The sequence below is a fragment of the Nicotiana tabacum genome, chromosome 22 (genome assembly GCF_000715075.1).
Source record: "Nicotiana tabacum cultivar K326 chromosome 22, ASM71507v2, whole genome shotgun sequence".
Classification (NCBI taxonomy): Eukaryota; Viridiplantae; Streptophyta; class Magnoliopsida; order Solanales; family Solanaceae; genus Nicotiana; species Nicotiana tabacum.
Genome location: NC_134101.1, coordinates 17,097,158 through 17,124,361, shown reverse-complemented (window position 1 = coordinate 17,124,361; position 27,204 = coordinate 17,097,158). Strand labels below are relative to the sequence as shown.

At 38.4% G+C, this 27,204-nt stretch overlaps 2 protein-coding genes across 2 annotated transcripts; one reads left to right on the top strand and one right to left on the bottom strand.

Moving 5' to 3' along the window:
- Positions 1–360: 360 nt before the first annotated feature.
- LOC107794367 (mitogen-activated protein kinase kinase kinase 20-like) lies at positions 361–2,031 on the bottom strand. Its single transcript, XM_016616848.2, has one exon. It carries the CDS (start codon positions 1,791–1,793, stop codon positions 501–503), a length of 1,293 nt encoding a protein of 430 aa, XP_016472334.2. The 5' UTR covers positions 1,794–2,031; the 3' UTR covers positions 361–500.
- A 22,120-nt stretch (positions 2,032–24,151) lies between these two features.
- Positions 24,152–26,287, top strand: LOC107794366 (uncharacterized). The gene is made up of 2 exons (XM_016616846.2): positions 24,152–24,302; positions 25,306–26,287. Exons 1-2 carry the CDS (start codon positions 24,215–24,217, stop codon positions 25,944–25,946), a joined length of 729 nt encoding a protein of 242 aa, XP_016472332.1. The 5' UTR covers positions 24,152–24,214; the 3' UTR covers positions 25,947–26,287.
- Positions 26,288–27,204: the final 917 nt, after the last annotated feature.

The window sequence follows — 27,204 nt, the reverse complement described above, 5'->3', positions numbered from 1 at the left end:
AGACGATGGTGATCAAAATCCTAATTATCCGGCCAAATTCCTATAATAACCATGAGAAGTTAAGCGTTTAATTTAACAATTCCTATAAAAAAAAAAAGAGTAACAACACACTTCCAGTTGTTAATCCATGTTTAGATCCAAGCACACGTTCCAAACAACGTAGAGAACTTAGTTTGACGAACAAGAATTGTCTAATAGATTGAAGCTGAGCTAATATATGCATATCCTTTATTTTAAAGAAATCCAGAAATGAAAGGGCAGTTAGTCTTGAAAGAAACATGGAGGAACAAACAAAAATTCAGAGTGTTCAGGAGTTGGAAACAGTACCATGAAAAGGTAGAGCTGTGGCAGACATAAGTATAAAAGAATTAAAAACTTATCATTAAATTTCAATCAATTTGAGTAGCATAAAATCTACAGAGGCTGTAGCTAGTAAGGAATAAATGAATCATATCTCCATCCTACCATCTATTGCTAGAAACCTGCAGGAATGGTAAATTTTAAAGGACATTTCGGCGAATTATTTGATGGATTGAAGGTACTTGTATTGATTTATCAATCATACAATTATAACCACTATCAATGCTGGAGCTTCTAACGCTTATCCTTTCTTCTACTTTTAATATCCGTTCCTCAGCAAAATAAGAGGCCATTTCATCCCCCATAACCTCTGAATCTTCCTCCGACCAGTAACCAAGGGAGTCCTCTTCAGATATGCAGCTCCAATCTTCTAAAGAACAAGAAAATTCATCGTCAGCCTCAGTAACCAAGAGCATAGAACCAACTTCATTTATATCTTCAACCTCACCTGATTCTTCCACTCCATCAACATCATCACTTAAACCCTCTACAAATGGATGATTTAGCAGCATTTCAGCAGTCCATCTATACCTAGGCTTCCTCACAAAACAACCTTTCAGGAAACCTTTTGCTTCTTTAGACAATTCGCCTGGAATTTTAGGCAATTCATGCCCTTCCCCAATCTTTTTTAATACATCCTCAGCATCCATATCTTCCTTCTGATTCCACGGAGGTTTTCCCGTTAACATCTCAAGCACAATACAACCAAGAGCCCAAATATCCGCGGGAGACTCTTGTACATTTTCAGCTACAGCTTCAGGTGACAAGTACATAGGAGTACCCCTCCAATAAGTCTCCAATCTCCTCTTTTTACTCTGATTTTCTCTCTTTGCCAATCCCAAATCACCAATTTTCGCCCTAAATTCATTACTTCCTTTACTAGAATTCAACACAAGCAGGATATTATCAGGTTTCATATCACAATGAACATAACCAATAGCGTGAATATAATTCAATCCTTTAAGCATAGACCTAGTATAAGACCTTACCTCAAATTCAGGCAATCCTTTGTTCCCTAATTTCTTGATCCTCTCAGCTAGGGTTCCACCAGAACCATACTCAAGCAACAAGTTATAAACCATCATACCATTCTCACCAGTTGTAGTTTCATCGCCATAGCATCGAATTATGTAAGGGCAACCCTTGATGTTATTGAGAACCTCTCTTTCCTTCTGAATTGAACCTGAAATAGAAACTTCAGCGGATTTAACAGCCATAACTGATGGCAAGTAGCCATTTTTTGATCTGGTGTTCTTCAATTTAGCCAGATAAACATGCCCAAAACTTCCTTTCCCAAGCATTGCTCCTCTATACCATGAAACTCCATCTCCAAATTCGTTTATGTTACTCTTTAGCTCCATCTTCTTCCCTTGAAGTTCAACTTTTTTCTTACTTTCCATACCTTGTTGCACAAAAATTGCTTCTTCCCCCATATAATGAAACTTGAATTGCCTCAGAATTATGGGGTTTGTTTGCTTTGCAAAACAAACAAGAACATGTGAAGGAAATAAAACAAGGATATTGCAATTAGATTAGGGTTATTCTCAGTTAAAAAAAATGGTAACCAATGCTGTGTATTATACAACAAATGTGCAAAGAAAGTTAGTGCTTTAGTTTTTTAATAATAGGCTATTAGTTTTTATATGTGAAAGACTAGCGTTTCTTTGAAGGAGAGACGACGAAAGAAGCAAGTTGGAAAAATGTGGCTAACTGGAATAACGGTCATGTGTCCTCTTTTAACGTGTGATGAAATAGAGTTGTGACTTGTGAGTTTGGTTAGAAAACTCACTCTCACGTTACTAAATTATGGCACGACTTGTACAAATTCTGCTTGTTAAAGCCTTATTTTGGTTACTATTCAATTCATAGCCTCGTAGAATGATCATTTGACATTAATGTAACATACATTTTTCATAAATTTTGACACTATTATTCGTCACTCTAAATTTCTTTGTAAAAGAAGTAGAAGTAGGAGAAGAAGAAAGGATCCATGTAATGTAAGAAATGCCAAACTTTCTTCCGGAACTAAATCAAGAATTAAGATGAATTTTCGGATTTTAATTTGTGTATCTTGAAAAATAACAAGGCGTGAAGCTATCTTGGACTAGGTAAAACTACAATGAGACGATCAATAGAAATTGGAAAAAAAATTCATGACAACACGCATTATTCTGCATTGCGTTCACCTCTTCAGCATCTTATTCACCCAACATTCCTTATAAAATAATTATATCTAAAAACTTTAATTTCTTATATACAATAATCGATAAACGACAAAGGAGACAATTTTGAACATGTTTATTGTTCTAAAATAGAATACTGTGTTCTAACAAATTTTGCTATATTCTTTCCCCCTAAAAGCAAGGCAAATCATTGGGACTTGATTTTCCTATAAATGATCCATGTTGACGATAGTGAAAATGGCTTTATATTTGTGCCTCATCTTGTATTAGGTAGTAAAAACACCACAAATAGAATATTTGTATGACAACTGTTCTTATCATTTTATTTTTAAAAAGATTAAGCGTATAATCATAAGCAAATGAAATATAGTTGTCCGAAGAGGGCAAATCTAACACGTGACCTAAGAAAAGAAATAGCCAAATAGATAGGCATATGTGATATGACCATGTGAGATCCTATCACCGACCAAACAGAAATGAAAAGGGAAGTTAACAGTGTATATAGGAGAGTGGCCCAATATGGTTGGGCTTTTCTCTATTTTTAGCCCAAGAGTACTATAAGGGGATCGATCGGGGGACATTTACACTATGTAGCCGTCTCCTAACATAATAGCCGATAAATATATATTTCTAATATATTTCTGTATAATATACATAGAATATCTATATTTTATACATTGTGTATATATCTTATATATAAGGTTAGCAGTTGTAGTTACTTTGACCGACCGGCCAAATGTGTTAAAATGTCGAGACTAAATAGTCCAATAAGATCCCAAACTAGGTTCTTCTTTCTTTAATCATTCGTATTTCCCTTTAAAGGAAGGACTAGCAAAAGCAAAAGCTGGTGAATTCGCTCATTGAAGAAATATAAGCTTTCTTCGCGCTTGGTACTTTCATCTGAACTAGCTTTTCTTTCCCGAATTCTTTCCTTTCAACAATGATACTATGAACATATAAGTTATTCTATTCCAAAATTTATTAAAAACTGCACTATGAGTGTGCATGCAAGTATAGCTTATTCTTCAAATCATAAAAGAAATTAAATTTCTCCATAGGATCAGTTGGAGATCGGAAAGTAATAGGTGGAAAAACAGTTTAACATATATTACATTGGTTGAGGGAATGATGTTGTCTGCTTACATGAACTTATGAAATGTTTACCTTATGATCTTGCTTTCAGATTAATTAGGCCCAATGCTCATTTTCTTTTTAACATGGTATGAGAATTAGACCAATCTCTAATTTTGGTTTACCAAATGATGTACTCTTATATTATGATATCCATGCTATAGAGCTTTAAATCTATGCTCGCATGCATCAATTGAGAGAGCTCATATATTATCTCTTATATGATTTTAGGCAATTCTTATTTCATTGGCTAACCTTTGAAATTGAGTTAAATGTAAGCTCCAATTTTCTTAACATTTGTATTTATATTTCGTTTGGGGAGACAACGAGAAAACGATCTAACACCTAAACTTGACACAAATCGAAGATGAAGAAGCTTAATTAGGGGTTTAATACTGATAAATCCTCTCAACTACACTTCCTTCTTAAAAACTTTTCAGGAAAATTCATTATTATTGAGTATTCACATTTTGATGATTAACAAAGTTTCTTCAGATGAAATGTTCTAAGAACCAGGTCCTCAATGTAGCTGCTTAACTACTCTAAGAACTAGTTTCTTAGGATTAAGGACCAACTCCTCGGGGTTGATGATTGTACGTCTTTGCAAGACAATAACTTTATGTCAAAGTTACCCAGGTCGAGTTTATTGGAAGAAGCCTGCTAAATAAGGATTGCTTCCCAAGAAGATACGCATGTATAGGTGAGAAACAAGAGTCCAAGACTTGTGGAGTCCTTGGAACAATAGGAGTTCTCTCAAACGAGAACCTGACTATTCATAGGACTCGGAGTCTAGGGAAGTTAAATACTATCTTTCTTGACTGCTTGGATCATCCTTTTGCACATTAACTGAAGAACTACATTTTTCTACACTCAAGTCAAGTACCAGTATGATATTCTTCTTGAGTCAGTCTAGTAAATGTGTTTTAGGAAATCGAGTTGTAATGAAAGTGTCATAAACAATTAGTGAGTTGGAGTGAGTATTTTTTTTAAAAGTTAGAGTAACTTGTAAACCAAATAGCTATAGTAAGAGTACTGAAGAGTATTGAGTTGCAGATTTGTAACCGATACATTTGACTCATTATTCTAGTGAAGTTGAAGTTGAAGTTGAAAATCCTACGTAGTAGGTCATGATTTTTGCACCTTTTGAGCCGAGTGATTTTTCACGTAAAATTTATTATATTTACTTTGTTGCTTACTTTTACTTTACGCTTAAGGAGTAAGGTAAAGAACCAAATTTTTTAGTAATCCATAAAGGCACCCAAAATAAATTCCAAAGAGTCTCATCATAAGGTTGTCAAGAGGATACTCAGATATCTTAAAGGGACTCCTGATCTGTGTCTATGGTATCCTAGAGGGTATAGCTTTGATCTAGTTGGTTATGCTGATGCTGACTATGCAGGTTTTCATGTTGACAGGAAAATCACTTCAGGAACAACACATTTTTTTGGTTCTTGTCTGGTGTTTTGGAGAACAAAAAATCAGAATTTAGTTCCTTTATCTACAACTAAGGCTAAATATGTGGCAGCAACATTTTGTTGTACTCAATTTATGCGGATAAAACAACAACTAAGGGACTATGGTATTTTTATTGATTGTGTTCCTATTTTTGTGATAACACTAGTGTCAACGTGCTGTTAGACATCCTTAAGATGTCAGATTGCAGCTTATGATAATGACATGTGTATGACTTGTACAATACCTATGATACATACGCTGCTTTTGGGTATAAATTTTTAGTCATTCTATAATATTTTACGCTATCAATACTTCTTAGCATTTGGTTATTTGGAACCAGTTGCTTCTAGAAAAGTTGCCATCATATACAAGCCATCTAGTTAAGAATAAAAAAAAATCAAGTATAAGAGTTTGATATAAAATAACTTGTTAATATACAATGCCCAGTTAGTGGAGTTGTGCAACATGCCAATACTCTTCTATGAAAGCAGTGGATAGCAATATACTGCTTAATTGAAACAAGAAAAGGAGCAAATTGTAACATCAAATGCATAACTGCTCCTTAGTTTTGTATTAGCTTTTGTCCATGAGCAAACATATTCTTTTCTCAATTGTAATTTTGTTTGCATCCTCTTGACTCCTTTTACTTCATGAAAAAAAGGACATGATGCTTAACTAGTGCTTGATGTTTTGATGGTCATATACATTCTATTTGTGAATGCTTCACCAATAATTGATAAGTTGCTTTACTTATACCACTTGCATCTTCTCTGAGCCTTTCTCTTATTTTCTCTATGTTGACCAATATTTTGTTGTATCGGTTGTTGGATAAAAATGATCTGTACTTTGAAGTCCTACCTTCTTTATTTCTTAGTTCTCTTAGTTTATGATAGTTGGTAGTTATTATTGTAAGAAGTTATGCTTATCATAATGTAATTCATATGCTTTTAAAAGAATCAGTTGACTCACATTTTAGTCTATTAACATAATCTAGAAGTAGAAAGATCCATTGATGGTAGATTATAGTTTTGTAAGATTTATTCCAAGATATCTACCATCTTACAACACTCAAGGATGCTTCAATTGCTGAATGTAAAGGAAACAACAATGAGCATTTGACCTTCAGGAAGAACGTGCAGGATCGAGAGGTAGAAATAGTTGCTCTTTTCCTTAATAGATTGAAGGGTACTCAAACTTATTAAAATTGTTTGTCTTTTCTGTCTGATTAGTAATCTGTTGAAAAATTAGGCCCCGCAAATAAAATATAAAGTAGATAAGATATGAAATATGAAGAAAATGAAAAATAGCATGTTGATGACAATATATTTAGAAGCCATTCTAATTAGTTAAACTTGCAAGTTTATTCTTATTTGTTCTTAATATCACATGTAGAGAGAAGTGTTATATTCCACAAAGACTTGTCATACTTTTTAATAATATAAGTCTCTTTCAGTATTTGTTGGAAAGCTTCTGCTTATTGACTCGCATATATACGCATAGAAATAATCTTAGTGATGGTGCTTGCAGGTTGCTGCTGGATTGTTTTCTATGTGCGTGAGATGAGTAAAGTAAAAAGTGGCAATGAGTGAAAGAGGAAAAGAAAACTGGTAGTTAAACAAGTCAGTATGATCTACAATCTATCAAAGCACCTAAATATTTTTATCTGGATCTGCACCTTATCTCATATAAGGCAACAATAGTACGTTAGTTTATTTGATAACTTGTTTACTCATACTTCTTAATTCTATTCTGATAAATGAAATGGTAGAATTAATTTATAAGTATTTCTCTAGTAGCCATATTTCTATTTATTTTAAAAGTTTATTTGCCAAGTACTTCAACGACTTTTATCCGCTAAGAGTGCTGATCTTTTTAAGATTTTTGAGAAAATTAGATTTTCCCCTTTCAATATCCCCCTTCCCCCCTCCAATTAATGCTTTCACATATTTAAACCCCTCCAACATTATAGTACTCATCTAATATTATCTAATTGCATCTGGCATAGAGAGTTTTTTCAAATAGTAGCAGGCTATAACAAACAATGCATATTTTTTTGTCTCAATTGCAGGTATGGGAAGGCAAAACCACTGAAAATAACAAAGAGATTACAATTAGGGAACTTAAGGCCCAAAAACTTTCAGAAGTTTTTGCTCATTTGAACAAGGAAAGCTCACATGTTGCTTAGATTACTAGAGTGGTCAAGCTGCCGAAAATAGATCAGTTGCAAAATTAGGAGATTGGTGTGAAGGGTGATAAGGACCAAGGGATAACAAATTGGGTTTCTAATGTATACTAGCTTTAGCAATATAATGTGTTTTAAAGTGTTATTCATGATAGAATACATCAGATATTGTATAATTCATTTCTAGTAGCTTACCTTTAGAAAATTTGCTTTATTAGTTAATGTAGTACATGATACATATTTCTTTTTCAAAGTTCATTGTAAGTCTATGCACTTGAATCTATTTTTTGGTTATTTATATGTTGATTAATGTTGCGTTTAAGATCTACACACTTTTGCAATAATCTCAAAATTTATGATAATAATACATACTTTTGATGATAAATGTGATTACGATATATGAAATTATTAACAAAGGCAACACTTTATAAGGGTGGCCTCAAGGTAGAAAAGTGTCACGACCCAATTTCCCCTTTGTATGACGTCGTGACGGCACCTAGTCTCTATGACTAGGTAAGCCTAACATTTTGCGGAATAAATAAAATTAAAACATAAATTTAATAACTAACTGTAGCAATAACACTATAACTGAGTACCATGCCATTTGGCATGTACAATAACCAACTCCTCAATATACTACACAGCATTCCCAAAACCCGAAACGTCGTGAATCACAAACTACAGGAGGAAAATCTAGTGTTTCTATACATCAGAGTCTATCAAAAGAAAATACATAAGATAATGGATATGAGGAAGAGTAGAAGAGGACTCCGAGGTCTGCGGACGCGGCAGATATACCTTGAAATCTCCAAAGTTGTCCCGACTCACTGATAGTGCGGCTGATAAGGAGTACATGGATCTGCACACGAAAAATATGTGCAAAAGAGTAGCATGAGTACACCACAATCGGTACCCAATACGTGCCAAGTCTAACCTCGGTAGAGTAGTGACGAGGTCAGGTCAGGGCCCTACTGGTATATATATAATAACACAAGGTAGAATGAAATACCGCAGTAAAATAAAGACTGAAATTTAATAAGAATGAAATCATAGAAGACAACAGCTCAGTACGCAGAGATAACAACAGGGGATTTCCCGAGATACCGTCTCGTAGTCCCAAAGTAAATGTGCAGAACAGGGGGGTCTCCCGGAATACCGTTTCGTAGTCCCAAATTAAATATGCAGTACAGGGGGATCTCCCGCAATACCGTTTCGTAGTCCCAAAGTATCGTAGTCCCAAAGTAAATATGCAGTACAGGGGGATCTCCCAGAATACCGTTCCGTAGTCCCAAAGTAAATATGCAGTATAGGGGAATCTCCAGGAATAGTAAATATGCAGTACAGGAGGATATCCCGGAATACCATTCTGTAGTCCCAAAGTAAATATGCAGTACATGAGGATCTACTGAAAATACCGTTTCGCAGTCCCAAAGTAAATATGCAGTACAAGAGGATCTCCCGGAATACTGTTCTGTAGTCCCAAAGTAAATATGCAGACAAATAATAGAATTCAATAGTTAAGGCACGAAATTCTACAGTTCAACCTAAGTACCAGTTAAGGAAAAACAGGTAAATTCACTAAATATATTGCACGTAGTTCAAGTAAACAATTAAGGCAAGTACGCATGCTATTCTAGTCTAGTTGGATGCCACACATGCTGATGGAACTCAAATAAGAAGGAAATCAGGTTATTACTTAGTAGAAAAATCGGGTTTTTATACAATTAGCCTGTGTACGTACCCGTCACTTCACGTACACGACGCTCATATATCAAAAACAATACAAATCCTACGGGGAGTTCCCCCACACAAAGTTAGGCAAGCCACTTACATCGAACCAAGCTCAATCAATCGATAAGAATGCCTTATCCACGAATATCCGACTCTGAATGGCTCGAATCTAGCCAAAATAATTCGATACAGTCAACAAAAATTATACGAATCAATTTCATAAGAAAATACTATATTTTCTTTTCAATAAAAAATCTGAAATTAACTCAAAAATTGCCCGAAGGGGCCACGCCTCGGAATCTGGCAAAACTCACACAATCCGATAACCCATTCAATTACGAGTCCAACCATACCAGTTTCACTCAAATCTGACTCCGAATCGACACCGAAATCTCAAAAATTCGTTTCTATGAATTTTTTAAAATTTCCCAAATTTCAATCTCAAAATACTAATTAAATGGTGAAAACAAATAATGGATTCGGGTAATCTAACCATAATTGATTTAAGAACACTTATCCCGATGTTTTCTTTGAAAATATCCCAAAAATCGCCTCTCCCCAAGCTCTAATTCGTCAAAAATGGCACAAGGGGCGAAGTCCCCTGTTTTATAATTTTGTCTAGTCAGCCCTCGGTCCTGCCTTGATCCTGGTCCTCGATCAAGGCTTCGATCATGGACCTCGATCATGGCTTCGATCATGGCCCTCGATCCTGGGACTTGATCCTGACCTTCGATCCTAGGCATCGATCATGGCTTCGATCCTGGCCTTGATCCTGGCCTTCGATCATGGCCCTCGATTCTGGCCTTCGATCATGGCCCTCGATCCTGAGCCTTCGATCATGGCCCTCGATCCTGAGCCTCGACCCTGGCCCTCGACCCTGGCCTTCGACCCTGGGCTCGATTTTTGGGCTTCGATCCTGGCCCTCGACCCTGGCCTTCGACCCTGGGCTCGATTTCTGGGCTTCGATCCTGGGCTCGATTTTTGGGCTTCGATCCTGGGCTCGATTTTTGCATTTCGAGCAGAAGAAAATTGCAACAGCTTTTGCAGCAGCTATTTATGTCCAACTTTTGATCCGTTAACCATCCGAAACTCACCCGAGGCCCTCGGGACCTCAACCAAAAACACCAACAAGTCCTAAAACATCATACGAACTTATTTGAAACCTCAAATCACATCAAACAATGATAAAATCACAATTCACACCCCAATTCAAATTTAATAAAACTTAAGAATTTCTAACTTCTCCATTCGATGTCGAAACCTATTAAATCAAGTCCGATTGACCTCACATTTTGCACATAAGTCATAAATGACATAACTGATCTAAAAAAGTTTCGGAACTGGATTCCGACCCTGATATCAAAAAGTCAACTCCCCGATCAAACTTTCAAACATAAATTCCTATTTTAGCTATTCCAAATAAAATTTCGAACACGCCCCTAAGTCCAAAATCACCATATGGAGCTGTTGGAATCATCAAAATTCTATTCTGGGGTCGTTTGTACATAAGTCGACATTCGGTCCCTATTTGAACTTAAGCTTTAAAATTTAGAACTAAGTGTTCCAATTCATTCCAAAACCTTACCGGACCCGAACCGACTACCACGACAAGTTACATAACAGTTATAAAGCACAAAATGAGCAGTAAATAGGGGAGTGGGGCTACAACTTTTAAAACGACTGGCCGAGTCATTACAAAAAGGCAATGATTTAAACATGTAGCCTTAGGACATGAAAAATGTTGCCACACGAGGCATTACATCCGTAGCATTTGTACCTTATAGGCCACACTTTTGAAGTGTGGCCTTTAAAACACCACTTAAGAAGCGTTGTCTTAGGGAAAAGGTTACGCTAGTTTAGGCCACCCCTAGAAAAGCGTTGCTTAAAGTTAAAAAGTGTGGCTTTTGATCAAATGCCACACTTTTTGATAGTTTAGGCCACACTTTTCAGGGGTGGCTAAAGACCTAAAATGTTGTAGTGTGAGGACAATTTACCCTTCTCTTTAGTAGGGAAAAAAATGACTGGCCGGGTCGTTACATCTTCCCCCTCTTAAAACAATTGTTCGTCCTCGAACGAGCATAGAGACATACCTGAAGTGGTGAAAAGATGAGGATAACGGCTGCCCATATCCTACTCGGTCTCCCAAGTCGCCTCCTTGACCGGATGACCTCTCCACTGAACCTTCACAGAAGCAATGTCATTTGACCTCAGCTTTCGAACCTGCCTGTCCAAAATAGTCACCGGTTCCTCAACATAAGATAGATCCTTGTCCAACTGAACTGAACTGCAGTCTAACACATGAGATAGATCGCCGTGATACTTCCGGAGCATGGAAACATGTAACACTGGATGAACTGTAGAGAGACTAGGTGCTAGTGCAAGTCTGTAAGCCACCTCCCCAACTCTCTCAAGAATCTCAAAATATACCTCAACTTGCCCTTCTTCCCGAACCTCATAACACCCTTCATAGGAGAAACCTGGAGCAAGACCCGCTCACCAACCATGAATACAACATCGCGAACCTTCCGGTCTGCATAACTCTTCTGTCTGGACTGGGCTGTGAGAAGTCTATCCTGAATCACCTTAACCCTCTCCAAGGCATCCTAAACCAAGTCTGCACCCAATAGTCTAGCCTCGCCCGGTTCGAACCAACCAACTAGAGACCGGCACCACCTACCATACAAGGCCTCATATGGAGCCATCTGAATGCTCGACTGGTAGCTGTTGTTGTAGGCAAACTCTGCAAGTGGAAAGAACTGATCCCAAGCACCCCCAAAATCTATCACACACGAACGGAGCATATCCTCCAGTATCTGAATAGTGCGCTCAGACTGTCCATCTGTTTGAGGGTGAAATGTTGTGCTCAACTCAACCCAAGTACCCAAATCATGTTGTACAGCTCTCCAGAACCGTGATGTAAATTGCGTACCCCGGTCATAGATGATGGATACCGGTACGCCATGAGCAGACATAAATTCGAGCCAACTGCTCGGAAGAATAGGTAGTCATCACAGAAATGAAATGAGTTGACTTGGTTAGCCTGTCCACAATCACCCAAACTGCATCAAACTTTCGCTGAGTCCGTGGGAGTCCAACAATGAAATCCATAGTGATTCGCTCCCATTTCCACTCCAGAATCTCTAACTTCTGAAGCAACCCACCTGGATGCTGATGCTCATACTTCACCTGCTGGCAATTTAGACATCGGGCCACATACTCTACTATGTTCTTCTTTATCCTCCTCCACTAGTAATGTTGTCTCAAGTCCTGATACATCTTTGCGGCACCCAGATGAATAGAGTACTGCGAACTGTGAGCCTCTTGGAGAATCAACTCACGCGAACCATCTACATTGGGCACACATAGCCTGCCTTGCATCCTCAATGCACCATCATATCCAATAGTGACATCTCTAGCATCACCTCGTCGAACCCTGTCCTGAAGGACGAGCAGATGGGGTCATCGTACTGATGCTCCCTGATATGATCATAAAGAGAAAACCGAGAGACCACATAAGCCAATACTCGACTCGGATTAGAAATATCCAATCTCACATACTGGCTGGCTAAGTCCTGAACATCCAACGCTAATGGCCTCTCTGCTGCTGGTAGATATGCTAAACTCCCCAAACTCTCTGCCTTACGACTTAAGGCATCGGCCACCACATTGCCTTCCCGGGATGATAGAGAATGGTGATATCATAATCCTTAAGTAACTCCAACTACCTCCTTTGACGCAAATTAAGATCCTTCTGCTTGAATAGATGCTGCAAACTATGGTGATCGGTGTAAATCTCACAAGGAACACCGTACAAATAATGCCGCCAAATCTTCAAGGCATGAACAATAGCTGCTAATTCCAGGTCGTGGACAGGATATTTCTTTTCTTGCACCTTCAGCTGTCTAGATGCGTAGGCAATCACCCTACCGTCCTGCATCAACACCGTGCCGATACCAATCCACGATGCATCACAATATACAGTATAAGACCCTGAACCTGTAGGCAACACCAATACTGGGGCTGTAGTCAAAGCTGTCTTGAGCTTTTGGAAGCTCTCCTTACACTCTTCGGTCCACCTAAACGGAGCACCCTTCTAGGTCAATTTGGTCATAGGTGTAGCAATAGAATAGAAACCCTCTACAAATCGACGGTAATACCATACCAAACCAAGAAAACTCCGGATCTCTGTAGTTGAGGACGGTCTAGGCCAAGTCTACACTGCTTCAATCTTCTTCGGATCTACCTTGATCCCCTCACTCAATACTATATGACCCAAGAATACCACTGAGTCTAGACAAAACTCACACTTTGAAAATTTTGCATATAACTGCTTTTCCCTTAAAGTCTGAAGCACAGTCCTCAGGTGCTGCTCATGATTCTCCCGAGTCTGGGAGTACACCAGAATGTCGACAATAAACACAATGGTGAATGAGTCAAGATAAGGCCGGAACACACTGTGCATCAAGTGCATAAAAGTAGTCGGGGCATTGGTCAGCCCAAAAGATATAACAAGAAACTCATAGTGACCAGATCTGGTCCTGAAAGCAGTCTTCGGGATAACTGGCTCTCGAATCTTCAACTGATGATAGCCTGAACGTAAGTCAATCTTGAAAAATAATTTGTCACCCTATAACTTATCAAATAAGTCATCAATACGAGGCAATGGATACTTATTCTTCATTGTGACCTTGTTCAACTGGCGGTAATTAACACACATCCGCATAGAGCCATCTTTCTTCTTCACAAATAAGACAGGAGCACCCCAAGGTGACATACTCGGCCGAATGAAGCCCTTATCAAGCAACTCCTGCAACTTTTCCTTCAACCCCTTCAATTCAGGAGGAGCCATACGATATGGAGGAATAGAGATGGGCTGAGTCCCTGGCAACAAATCAATGCCAAAATCAATATCTCTGACAGGGCGGCATGCTCGGAAGATCAGCTAGGATCACATCTGGAAAGTCCCTCACTACTAGAACTGATTCAACTGTAGGGGTATCAATACTGACATCTCTCACATAAGCTAGATACGCGTCACACCCCTTCTCAACCATTCATTGATCTTTAAGAAATGAAATAACTCTACTGGGAGTATACTCTAAGGTACCTCTCCACTCTAATTGCGGTAAACCTGACATAGACAGCGTCACGGTCTTAGCGTGACAATCAAGAATAGCATAATGGGGCGACAACCAGTCCATGCCCAAGATAACATCAAAATCTACCATGCTTAGCAATAATAAGTCGGCTTTGATCTTAAAACCACTAACAGTAATCAAACACGACCGACACATGCGGTCCACAACAAGTGAATCTCCCATAGGAGTAGATACATAAACATGGGAACTCAAAGAATCCTGCGATATGCCCAAATACGGGGCAAAATAAGAGGACACATAGGAAAATGTAGAGCCTGGGTCAAATAATACCGACGCATCTCTATGACAGACTGGAACAATACCTGTAATGACAGAATCAGAAGTGACTACCTCTGTACGAGCAGGAAGGGCATAATATTTGGCCTGGCCTCCCCCTCTAGGGCGACCTCTACCTCCCCGATCTCCACCTCGGGCTGGCTGAGCAGGTGGGGTGGCAGCTGGTGCTGTAATCATAGCCTGAGGACCCGGTGGAGCACGCTGTGGCTGAGAAGTCTGTAGAAGTGCACCCCTCCTAAATCTGGGGCAATCCCTCACCATATGGCGAGTGTCGCCATACTCAAAAAAAGCTCTGGGGGGGCGTGGTTGTTGTGATTGGCTCTGACCAGATCTGCTGGACTGGCCGCTAGGAACACCTTGTGCAGGAGGGACACTAGATACTGGCGATGCATAATAAGGCTCCTGGGGACTATAAGGGGTTGGGACACCGCTGGCGGCTGGAAGAGCTGAATGAACGGGGCGACTCACATAACCCCTACCATGGCGAGCTGCTGGGGCACGAGCACCGGAATAAGAACCAGTCTCCCGAGACCTCTTGGCCTCCCTCTCCTCTCTATCCCGGGCAAGAATGCCCTCCAATCTCCTGGCAATACTCACAACCTACTGATAAGAAATATCCATCTCCAACTCCCTCGCCATACTAATCTGAATATTGGGGTAGAGTCCCTCAATAAACCGTCGAACCCTCTCTCGAACTGTGGCAACCAAGGTTGGTGCATGTCGGGCCAAATCACTGAAATAGGCTACATACTCTGACACAATCATGGATCCTTGGCGCAACTACTCAAACTCCGTGCGCCATGAGTCCCTGAGGCTTTGAGGGACATACTCTCTCAAAAACATGTCCGAGAACTGAGTCCATGTAAGTGAAACTGCCTCATTCGAACTACTCGGCTCATAAGCATGCCACCACTGATAGGCTGCTCCTCTAAGCTGGAATATAGTAAAAGAAACCCCGCTCGTCTCCACTAAGCCCATAGTACGGAGAATACGATGACACTTTTCTAGAAAACCCTAAGCATCATCTGTAGCCAATCCGCTGAAGGTAGGTGGGTGGTACTTCTTGTACCTCTCAAGTCTGAGATGCTCCACCTCAGAAGCTGCTTCCCTAACCTCGGGCTGAGCTGGAGCTACCGGCTGCATTGGTACAATCTCTGGAACCTGGTCGACCTGAACCCGCTGCTCTGGAGTACCGGCGACGGGAGTCTGTGCTCCTCCCCCAGCCTGAGATGTGGCAGGAGCAAGTGGGATCAATCCAGCCTAATCTAAGGTGTTGAACATGCTCAGAAACTGGTTAGAGTCTCCTAGAGGGCTGGTGCAAAAACAAGTACCTCAGGTGTCTTCCCTCCAGCTGGAGCTACTGGGGGCTCCTCTATAGCAGCTCGTGCGGGTGCTCTGGCTGCACCACGTGGACGTCCTCGGCCTCTACCCCGACCCCGGCCTTTCGCGGCTCTAGCAGGGGCACGAATGCCTGGTCATCAGATCCGCATCGTACGTGTCCTCACAATATAGTGAGAGAATAAAATAAAGAAGTTTAGAATTTTTGAAGTCAACAATTTTCGCACGACAAGGAATCAAAGTAGTGAAAGTTTTCTAATAGTTCCATAGCCTCCCGAAGATAAGTACAGACGTCTCCATACCGATCCACGAGACTCTAATAAATCGGCTTGTGACTCACGACACCTATGAACCTAGAGCTCTGATACCAACTTGTTATGAACCAATTTCCCCTCTGTATGACATCATGATGGCTCCTAGTCTCTATGACTAGGTAAGCCTAACATTTTGCGGAATAAATGAAATGAAAACATAAATTTAACAACTAACTGTAACAATAACACTATAACTGAGTACCATGCCATTTGGCATGTAAAATAACCAACTCCTTAATATACTACACAGTATTTCCAAAACCCAAAACATCGTGAATCACAATTTACAGGAGGAAAATCTAGTGTTTCTATACAACAGAGTCTATCAAAAGAAAATATAGAAGATAATGGACATGGGGAAGAGTAGAAGGGGACTCCGAGGTCTGCGGACGTGGCAGATATACCTTGAAGTCTCCAAAGCTGTCCCGGCTTATTGATAGTGCGGCTGATAAGGAGTACCTGGATCTGCACACGAAAAACATGTGCAGAAGAGTAGCATGAGTATACCACAATCGGTACCCAGTAAGTGACAAGCCTAACCTCGGTCGAGTAGTGACGAGGTCAGGTCAAGGCCCTACTGGTATATATATAATAACACAAGATAGAATAAAATACCGCAGTAAAATAAAGACTGAAATTTAAAAAGAATGAAATCATAGAAGACAACAGCTCAGTACACAGAGATAACAACAGGGGATTTTCCGAGATACAGTCTCGTAGACCCAACGTAAATGCACAGAACAGGGGGATCTCCCGGAATACCATTTCGTAGTCCCAAAGTAAATATGCAGTACAGGGAGATCTCCGGCAATACCGTTTCGTAGTCCCAAAGTAAATATGTAGTACAGGGGGATCTCCCGGAATACCGTTCCGTAGTTCCAAAGTAAATATGCAGCCAAACAATAGAATTCAATAGTTACGGCACTGAATTCTATAGTTAAACCTAAGTACCAGTTTAGGAAAGACAGGTAAATTTATTAAATATGTTGCACGTAATTCAAGTAAACAGTTAAGGCAAGTAGGCATGCTATTCTAGTATAGTCGGATACACACATGCTGATGGAACTCAAATAAGAAGGAAATCAGGTTATTACTTAGTAGAAAATTTGGGTTTTTACACAATTAGCCCGTGTACGTACTCGTCACCTCACGTACACGGCGCTCATATATCAAAAACAGTACAAAGCCTACGGGGAGTTCCCCCACACAAAGTTAGGCAAGTCACTTACCTCGAACCAAGTTCAATCAATCGGTAGGAATTCCTTTTCCACGAATATCCGACTCTGAATGGCTCTAATCTAGCCAAAATAATTTGATACAGTTAACAAAAATTATACGAATCAATTTCATAAGAAAATACTATATTTTTCAATAAAAAATCCGAAATTAACTCAAAAATCGCCCGTGGGGGCCACATCTCGAAATTCGGCAAAACTTTCAAAATCCGACAACCCATTCAATTATGAGTCCAACCATACCAGTTTCACCCAAATCCGACTCCGAAATCTCAAAAATTCATTTCTATGAATTTTCTAAAATTTTCCAAATTTCAATCTCAAAACACTAATTAAATGAAACAAATGATGAATTCGGGTAATCTAACCATAATTGGGTTAAGAACACTTACTCCGATATTTTCTCTGAAAATCTCTCAAAAATCGCCTCTCCCCAAGCTCCAATTCGTCAAAAATGGCACAAGGGACAAAGTCCCCTGTTTTATAATTCTCTCCAGGCAGCCCTCGGTCCTTTCTCGATCCTGGCCCTCGATCAAGGCTTCGATCATGGCTTAGATCATGGCCCTCGATCCTGACCTTCGATCCTGGGTATCGATCATGGATTCGATCCTGGCCTTCAATCATGGCCCTCGATTCTGGCCTTCGATCATGGCCCTCGATCCTGAGCCTTCAATCATGGCCCTCGATCCTGAGCCTCGATCATGCCCCTCGATCCTGAGCCTCGATTTTGGATTCGATCCTGGACTTCGACACTAGACTCGATTTTTGGGCTTCGATCCTGGGCTCGATTTCTGTATTCCGAGCGGAAGAAAATTGCAGCATCTTTTGCAGTAGCTGTTTAAGTCCAACTTTTATACCTTTAACCATCTGAAACTCACCCGAGGCCCTCGGGACCTCAACCAAAAACACCAACAAGTTCTAAAATATCATACGAACTTATTTAAAACCTCAAATCACATCAAACAATGCTAAAATCACAATTCACACCCCAATTCAAGCTTAATGAAACTTAAGAATTTCTAACTTCTATATTCGATGTCGAAACCTATCAAATCAAGTCCGATTGACCTCAAATTTTGCACACAAGTCATAAATGACATAATGGAGGAGCTATGAAAATTTTCGGAATTGGATTCCGACCCCGATATCAAAAAGTCAACTCCCTGGTCAAACTTCCAAATTTAAATTCCTATTTTAGCCATTTCAAGTGTATTTTAACTACGGACTTCCAAATAAAATTCCGAACACGCCCCTAAGTCCAAAATCACCATATGGAGCTGTTGGAATCATTAGAATTCTATTTCGGGGTCGTTTGCACATAAGTCGACACCTGGTCCCTATTTGAACTTAAGCTTTAAAACTTGAAACTAAGTGTTTCAATTCATTCCAAAACCTCACCGGACCCGAACCGACTATCCCGACAAGTTACATAACAGTTATAAAGCACAGAATAAGCAATAAATAGGGGAGTAGGACTACAACTTTTAAAACGACTGGCCGGATCGTTACAAAAAGGCAATGATTTAAACATGTAGCCTTAAGACATGAAAAATGTTGCCACACGAGGTATTACATGCATAGCATTTGTACCTTATAGGCCACACTTTTGATGTATGGCCTTTAAGACAACACTTAAAAAGCGTTGTCTTAGGGTAAAGGTTACGCTAGTTTAGGCCACCCCTAGAAAAGCGTTACTTAAAGTTGAAAAGTGTGGCCTTTGATCAAATGCCTCACTTTTTGATAGTTTAGGCCACACTTTTCAGGGGTGGCTAAAGACCTAAAATGTTGTAGTGTGAGGACAATTTACCCTTCTCTGTAGTAGGGAAGAAAAACAAGAAGACCCTTGTGAAATCAACAAAATCAATTATCCATACAAGAAAAGAAGTGGTTCCTCCTGCTATGACTCCTCTCACAAGGAGTAAAATAAAGGAATTTGATGAACAAATCATAAAGGAGTCCAAATGTGCCAAGAAGCCAAGGAAGGAAGTTTCAGTTGTGGAACCTGTTGTTGAGTTGGATGCAGAATATGAGTCTGATTCTACTCTACCAGAAAAGACATTAGCATAAAAGAGAAAAGTTGTCAAATCCACCAAGACTGCTACCCCATCTAACAGGGATAGTAGAGGAAAGAAAAGAAAGAGTGTGCCTGTTATGGTTGATAAGCTCACTGAGTTCAGGAACAGAAAAATACTGAATGAGAAGATTCTTGCAAACACTGATGAGAAAGGGATGGCTCAGCTAGTTGAAAAGATTAAGCTACAGGGATGGAGACACATGTTTGTCAAGGCTTTCCCTCCCGTGTGTGTACCTGTTGTGGTGAAGTTCTATGCGAACTTCCAGTTTGATGGCAAAGAGGTCAAGAGTAATATAAGGGGGTTTGAGAATGTTGAGGAGCTTGGGATGCTTCTAAATATTCCCTCCTTAGGTTTTGACAATTACTTGAAAAAAAAAGTGGCCAGCCATAGATAATGATGTGGACACAGGAATCGTAGTCACAAGGAAGTTCTCTCAAAAGTTTGAATTGGATGCTCCCCGGAAGGTGTATAAGACTGATATGACTCCCTTCCACAAGCTATTGTTTCACTTTGTCAATTCCTGCATTTTGTAGAGATCTGAGAAGACATGAGGCTACCATGTTGCATATGGTTGTGATGGAACTGCTTGACACTGGTAGACATATCAATCTCCCTAGCCTGATGATTCAACAGATGGTAAGCGTGTAGACACTTTCAAACCTAAGCATGCTATGCCTTATGGCCTCATGTTAACTGAGCTATTTGACAAGCTCAATATTGCCTTGCCTGAGCTTAAGTTTGGAAATCACAATGATGTTTTGGACTTTTTTACCCTCAAGCAGTGTGGCTATGAGAAGATCAAGGTTAAGAGACCAACATGCTCTGTTATTCTACCTTGTAGCAGTAGGGCAGCGAAGCTCACTAAGAGATTGGAGTTAGCTGTTGAGTAGAATGCCAAGCTTCGAGAAGACAATGATTAGTTGAAAAAAGAAACCAGGTAGCTTAGGAAAGATCTCATAAGGGATAGAGAAGCTCATGCCCAACAGATTGTCGACCTCCTGAAAGCATTGACCCCCTCTGCCTCTCACCCATGAACCTGGTCATTCCCCCAGTGTCTTTAGTCTATTTTTATTATCCCAATAATGCTTTAGTTCTTGTTTCTTCTATTCTAATATGAGTAGGTTGCAGGATGTTTAGTTTATTTTGCTCTAATGGTTTGAGACAAGGCACCGGGTTTATTTTGGCACTGCTAAATGACTTCTCTTATAATGTTTTAATATTTCGCACTTGGTTAGATCATCAGCTTAGTCTGTTTGCTTTGTTAATTCTTGAACTTGTGTTGTAGCCTAAATTGCCATGAATCTTTCATTAAATGTGTTTAATATGTCTAACAATTTTTTGTTATTTTTCAATGATGCCAAAAGGGGGAAGATAGAGTTGGGGGTGTGATAGAGTTGGGGTGTTGTGTTGGTGTTGATGTATATGTCTGTGTAATGTGCTTGTTGTACACATGTTAATCATGATATGGTGATACGAGGTGATTACCTGGTTCTAAATATGGACAAAGTTTGTCATCATCAAAATCGGAGAATTTGTTGAGTATTGAGATTTTGATGATTAACAAAGTTTATTTAGATGAAATGTTCTAAGAACCAGGTCCTCAATGTAGCTGCTTAACGTAACTGCTCTAAGAACCAGATTCTCAGGATTAAGGACCAGCTCCTTAAGGTTAATAATTGTACGTCTTTGCAAGACAGTAACTTTATCTCAAAGTTACCCAGGCCGAGTTTATTGGAAGAAGACTACTAAACATGATAATGATTGCTGCCCAAGAAGATACGCATGCATAGGTGAGAGACAAGAGTCCCAAGACTTATGAAGTCCTTAGAACAGTATGAGTCCTATCAAACGAGAAGCTGACTACACATAGAACTCCTAGAAGCTCTCGAAGTCCAAGGAAGTTAAATACTATCTTTCTGGACTGCTGGGATTATCCTTTTACACATCAATTGAAGAACTTCATTTTTCTGCACTCAAGTCGAGTACCAGTATTGTGCTCTTTTTGAGTCAGTCTAGTAAATGTGTTTTAGGAAATCGAGTTGTAATCAAAGTGTAATAAACAAGTAGTGAGTTGGAGTGAATGTTTATTTTACAAGTTAAAGTAACTTGCAAACCAAATAGCTGTAGTAGGAATACTGGAGAGTATTGAGTTACAGATTTGTAATCGATACATTTGGCTCATTGTTCTAGTGAAGTTGAAGTTGAAAATCTTACGTAGTAGGTCGTGGATTTTGCACCTTTTGAGTCGGGTGATTTTTCACGTAAAAATTATTGTGTTTACTTTGATGCTTACTTTTACTTTATGATTAAGGAGTAAGGAAAAGAACCAAGATCTATAGTAATCCATAAAGACACTCAAAATAACAATTATTGATTACTAGCTAGCTTGCTAGTTGTTGTGTATCTTTTTGACTGACAAATGAAGGCCATAATATTTCCTCTCCAAAGTTGTAGACTTGTAGTATAGTGCAGAAGAACCACAGATATCCAACGCAAAAGGGAATTCCAAAAAGCATCGTTTACTTGAGTATTTCTTCCACATTTGGAATTAATTCTTTCAAAGTGATGATTACATATGCTTTAGTAAATGGCCTGGTGGGGAAATTAAACCACAGAATAAATTTATTATTTACTTCCCATTTTATGTTGCAGTGGAGTTGGTATCTAGTATTAATTGCAGTATCACTTTGATTATTGTAGATATGCTAATTATTTCCCTATTAGCATTTCATTTGCCCAGGTATCCCACGAATGACCAGGAAAATTAATAGTTAATTAATGTGCTAGTATCTTAGCTTTTATCAACATAGTATCTTTGACATAAATTATAATTAATATACTTAATGTCTTCCTAATCCTTGCATGTCATGTAATATGATGTTCGGTTGGTCCATCATCTCTCTTTTTAAGCTTTAGTGCTACAACTTTTGCTTTTCTACTTTAAGCAACAGTATACATGTGGAGCATGGCAGATCTCCATTAATTGAACTTTTATTCTAATCTTTGATGCCATATCTTTCAGGAAAAAAAAGAAATCAACAGTGACTTAAATTTTGAATGAAACATTGAGCTATATATCCGTGGAAACATTGCACTATGGGTTAAGATCAAGCCGGAGAAGTAGTCACTAATACATGCAATAGGATAGGCTGTTTACATCACACCTTTAGGGGTACGTCCCTTCTTCAGATTCTATGTTAATGCGAAATACTTTATATATCGAACTTCCATTTATTGCGCTATATATCAGATCCTTGGGTGAAAAATGAGATCAACAGCTATGAATAGGTTATGTGAGTACACATGATATACTAACATTTTTGGTTAAATATATTATTCAAGAAATATCCTTTAGTTTGAAGATCGTTCCCAAAATTTAAGTGTGTGTAACAGGGATTTACAGACAAGTTGTGGTGGAATTTATGACTTTTTTCGTTTAAAAATATATTTTAAAGTTGCCTCACCAAGGCCCAGCGTATAGATTCATGAATTTTAATAAATTTTACCAAATTTGCTTTTCAGAAGGTAGGTCGATTGAATTAGACCTAACATAGGTGTAATGAGAGAAAATCGACAGAACATTGTACTGATGCTGTAATCACCTAAGTGCTCAAGATTAATTATTGATAAACAACAGTGAATATTTGTACGGATGTTGTAATTCACCTAAAGTGCTCGAGATAAATTATTGATATACAAAACTAAATCACAAGGTAAAAATCAAGTAATTTTCACGTGCTAATTGACTCGTATGGTGGCTGTTTTGCAAACATGCTCGTACACTAAATTTAGTCACAACTCAGAAACGAGTGAGGAAGACCGATGACCAGTGACCGGCCACTAATGAGTTTAATTTTTGTGCGTTGGCGATGTATATTGTTAAATGCTTATATTTCAATCTAAAAATAGTAGATAACTTATTATCGCAGTTAAATTGTCGTGTAAAAATTCTTTCTTCTTTTTGTTAATATATAAGTTAAATCCTTTTCAAAATATAAAAAGAGAGAATGATCGGGGTATTAGCCTATATCCTAACTTATTATTTAGACAATATTGCCTTATTAGTATATTACAAAAAGAATAACGCATTCATATATTTGCTTATGATGAGAAACTTTTAAACAACCATACAAATGTTATGACATATTTAAGATAACATGTTTCAAAAATTTTATAGTCACAAATATATTATGGTATACTACTTTGTTTCACTTTATGTGAACCTATTTTTTTTTTTGGTCCGTTCCAAAAAGAATGACCCCTTTCTAAATTTGGAAATAATTTTGCTTAAACTTACAATTTTACCCTTAATCAGAAGCTTTTATAACCACACAAATACTCTGGGCCCCTTTTTGAATTGTTTAGGACCACAAATTCTAAAATTCTTCATTTTTTCTTAAACTCCGTGCCCAATCAAACATGTTTACGTACGTTGGAACGGAGAGAGTATTATACTTATTATATTAAAACTTTCAAAAGTATGTTTTTTTTAATTAAATTTTATTTTATGTTAGATCAAACTATACAACAAAGTGAAACAGATGGAGTATATACTAATATTATATCAACGCAATAGGACTAATTAAAAATGTGTTTTTTGCAGAATTAGATCCTCTCTTAGATTGTTCAATTTAAAAGTATTATTCTACTTAGCGACAGTTAACATCAGTTGAATAAAGAAAGTTTGGTGCTAATGCACTGCGCACTTGAGCTTTTCTCCTTTTAGTCTATAAATAGAGACTTGAAAGAGGTCTGTTTTAAGAAACAAAATAACGATGACTAAATTGATTCTCTTCCCGAGACCTAATTTCTTTCTTATCTGCTTTCTCGTTTTCATAAGTGCTCAAGCAAAAAAATTGCTAGGTACTAATCTTTTTTTTTTCCTAGTTACTTCGTTGTTTATACAACAATATCCTTGCCAAAACACGTCGTATTTAACACCAATGGAAACTGCGCAGTTCTACTCCTTTTTTTTTTACTTCACATTAGTATCATTTCTTTTCTTAATCCACATGAAGATATTAATATAACAATACTGAAATCATGCTACTCTATATTTTTATTTACAGTATTATATTTCTTTTGTGTCGCGGTGGCCTGTCTTCTCGTTCTTTTCCTCAGTTTCCTATTTCCTGGGTGTTTGAAACATAGGAGTATTTTTTATATTTAGAAACGTGGTAAATAAAGCCTATTCAAGCTATCTGGAGGAGATGATGTAATATTGCTGCCTCCTATTTGTAGTTATCCTTATTAGGGACAGATAGAATTTTAAATTTTAGAATTGTTGGGTTCAGACTAGTTGTTATTTTTACACATGCATACATAATTTAACCCAAAAGTAGAGATTGTTTTTTCTTTTTCTTTTTTGGATTAACAAAAGCAGAGATTGGTTTATTAACCCTTTGACCCTCTAACCATCTATGGTGTTGACTGCCGCGGGAAAATCAGGAATTTACGTAGTTAAGAGTGTCCAAGAAATAGTATATATTTGTTCTATATACGCAGTATATTCTGGTGGCGGCGTTTCTGGAGTTTGACTGTTGAGTAATTAACCCCATAATTTATGAATCTTGTTTTATTTCCTTGTGCATGCACATAATTGACAAGAGTGGGTTGAGTGAGCACCCTCCGTTATGAGTTCGAGTCACCCCAAGAGCAAGGTGGAGAATTCTTGGAGGGAGGGAGTCACGGGTCTATCGAAAACAATCTCTCTACCCAGGGTAGGAGTAAGGTCTGCGTACACAGTACCCTCCCCAGACTCTAATAGTGGGATTATACTGGGTTGTTGTTGCATGCACATAATTCATTGGGTTGTCTAGTTATAAGCAAATCACGTAGACTAACTTTATTTTTGGTGGTGCTACAGAAAAACAACATGAGCAGAAGGTGGTAAAATCTGGTTATGGAAGGCCATTTCCACCACCTCCAACCCCAGAATCAGCTTCACCAAGTAACCAAGAGAGACTTGGGAGGCGCGCTCATCTTCCACCTCCTGCGCCCAAACATGATCCAAAAATCGATCAAGTCATAAGCAGCAGGCATGGTAGGGAACGCAGTGAGCTCTTGATTACAATTACAAGCAATGTTATTAGTGATAATGAGCTGCTAATTTTGCTTCCGAGTAGTACTTCATCAGACAACCAAGAAAGATTTGGGAAGACCGGTCTATCACCACCAGCTCCAAAGCCAACTGATGAACAGGGTCAGATAATTGTCACTTCCTCTAATTGTCAAGATCATGATCACATGAATATTAGTAACAACTATGGAAGAGAGGAAAAAATAGTATCACCTCCAACTCCAAAGCCAGCTGATGAACAGGGTCAGATAATTGTCACTTCCTCTACTACTACTAATGATAATCAGAATAGTAACTATATGGGAAAAGTAGAACAAAAACCAACACCTCCCTCACCCCACCATAATGAACCCATCGGTCAACTAGGCCGAGGACTTAAACCTCACAAATATCCAATTTCTTCCTTACCTCTTCAGGCTTCCTATTGATTAGGCTTCTATAGCTCTACGTCGGAACTTTATGTTAAGTGGCCCTACTAAGTAGTAGTATTTGGTTTAGTACTTCTTAATATAGCCTGCTTTTAGTTCAGCTATATATATATATATATTGTAAAATATGATGATGCAGTGAGTTAGCTAGCTATATAGGCTTGTCAGTTAATGTAACTTAGTGTTATTCTATCCTGCAGGCTGCGTGCATGCTTTATATATATAGTCAGTCTTGTATAATATAACTCTGTACGTAGTAAATGAATTTGATGAGTGATGGTTTTCAATGCATTTGTTACCAATCCATTGTCAAACGAAATATCTATTATCATTAATTATAATCTCGGGCGGATTTAGGGGCAGAAGAGTGTTCACTCGAATCTCATTCGCCGAAAAATTATATTGTATATAAAATATAAAATTTATTTTTTACCTTTATATATTATGTTTTAAATCTCCTTGACACAACCAAAAAATATAACTTAGTGGTCAGGGGTTCAAAACCTTTGTAAGGTTATTGGTTCTATTTCCACTAGTTATAACTTTTCTAACTTTTTTCTTTTTTAACCCCTTTGGCGTAATCCTATCTCCCCCTGATTATAATGACATGCATTTTGACGCGCCCCAGATGCCTACACTAACCCAATAGTAACATGATACGTGTTTTCACCGTTGCTATTGTTAACCCTTAATTATATATAACACATTAATTCTCACTTTGATTCAGTATAGTTTGGTGCAACAATAATGATATTCAGAACATTGAGCAAAATGATTCCACTAATCTTTATGATCACCTTTTTACAAGTTGGAGTCGATTCTTTTTTTGTAATGGGTCCCTTGTGTCGAGAATGATGATCATAGATAGCTCAGTCCAAGAGAATCTAAAAGGAAAAAGAACGAAAACGTTTAATCTAAAACCATAATAAGTCTTTTTAATTAATTAGCAGATATTTAGAATTGACCAACATGACGATGACATGTGTCCTTCCGTTTAAACGAGGGTATATTTGAACCCAAAGTATGACTGCAGGGGTATAGATAACTCAATAGTATAATGAGAGGTATTCTTAGAAAATTTTCGAAAGTAGAGAAATATATTTGGCTCATTAGCGTATAAATTAATTTGATATGAAAATACTGAGTGCCGATAAATGTTTTTCGTTTTCGAAGGAGCTTTGTGCTTGACTGTCCCACGGATGTTTTGGGTTTAAGGCACAATTGGTGGTGGACAGGTACTTCTTACGAAAGGGATTAA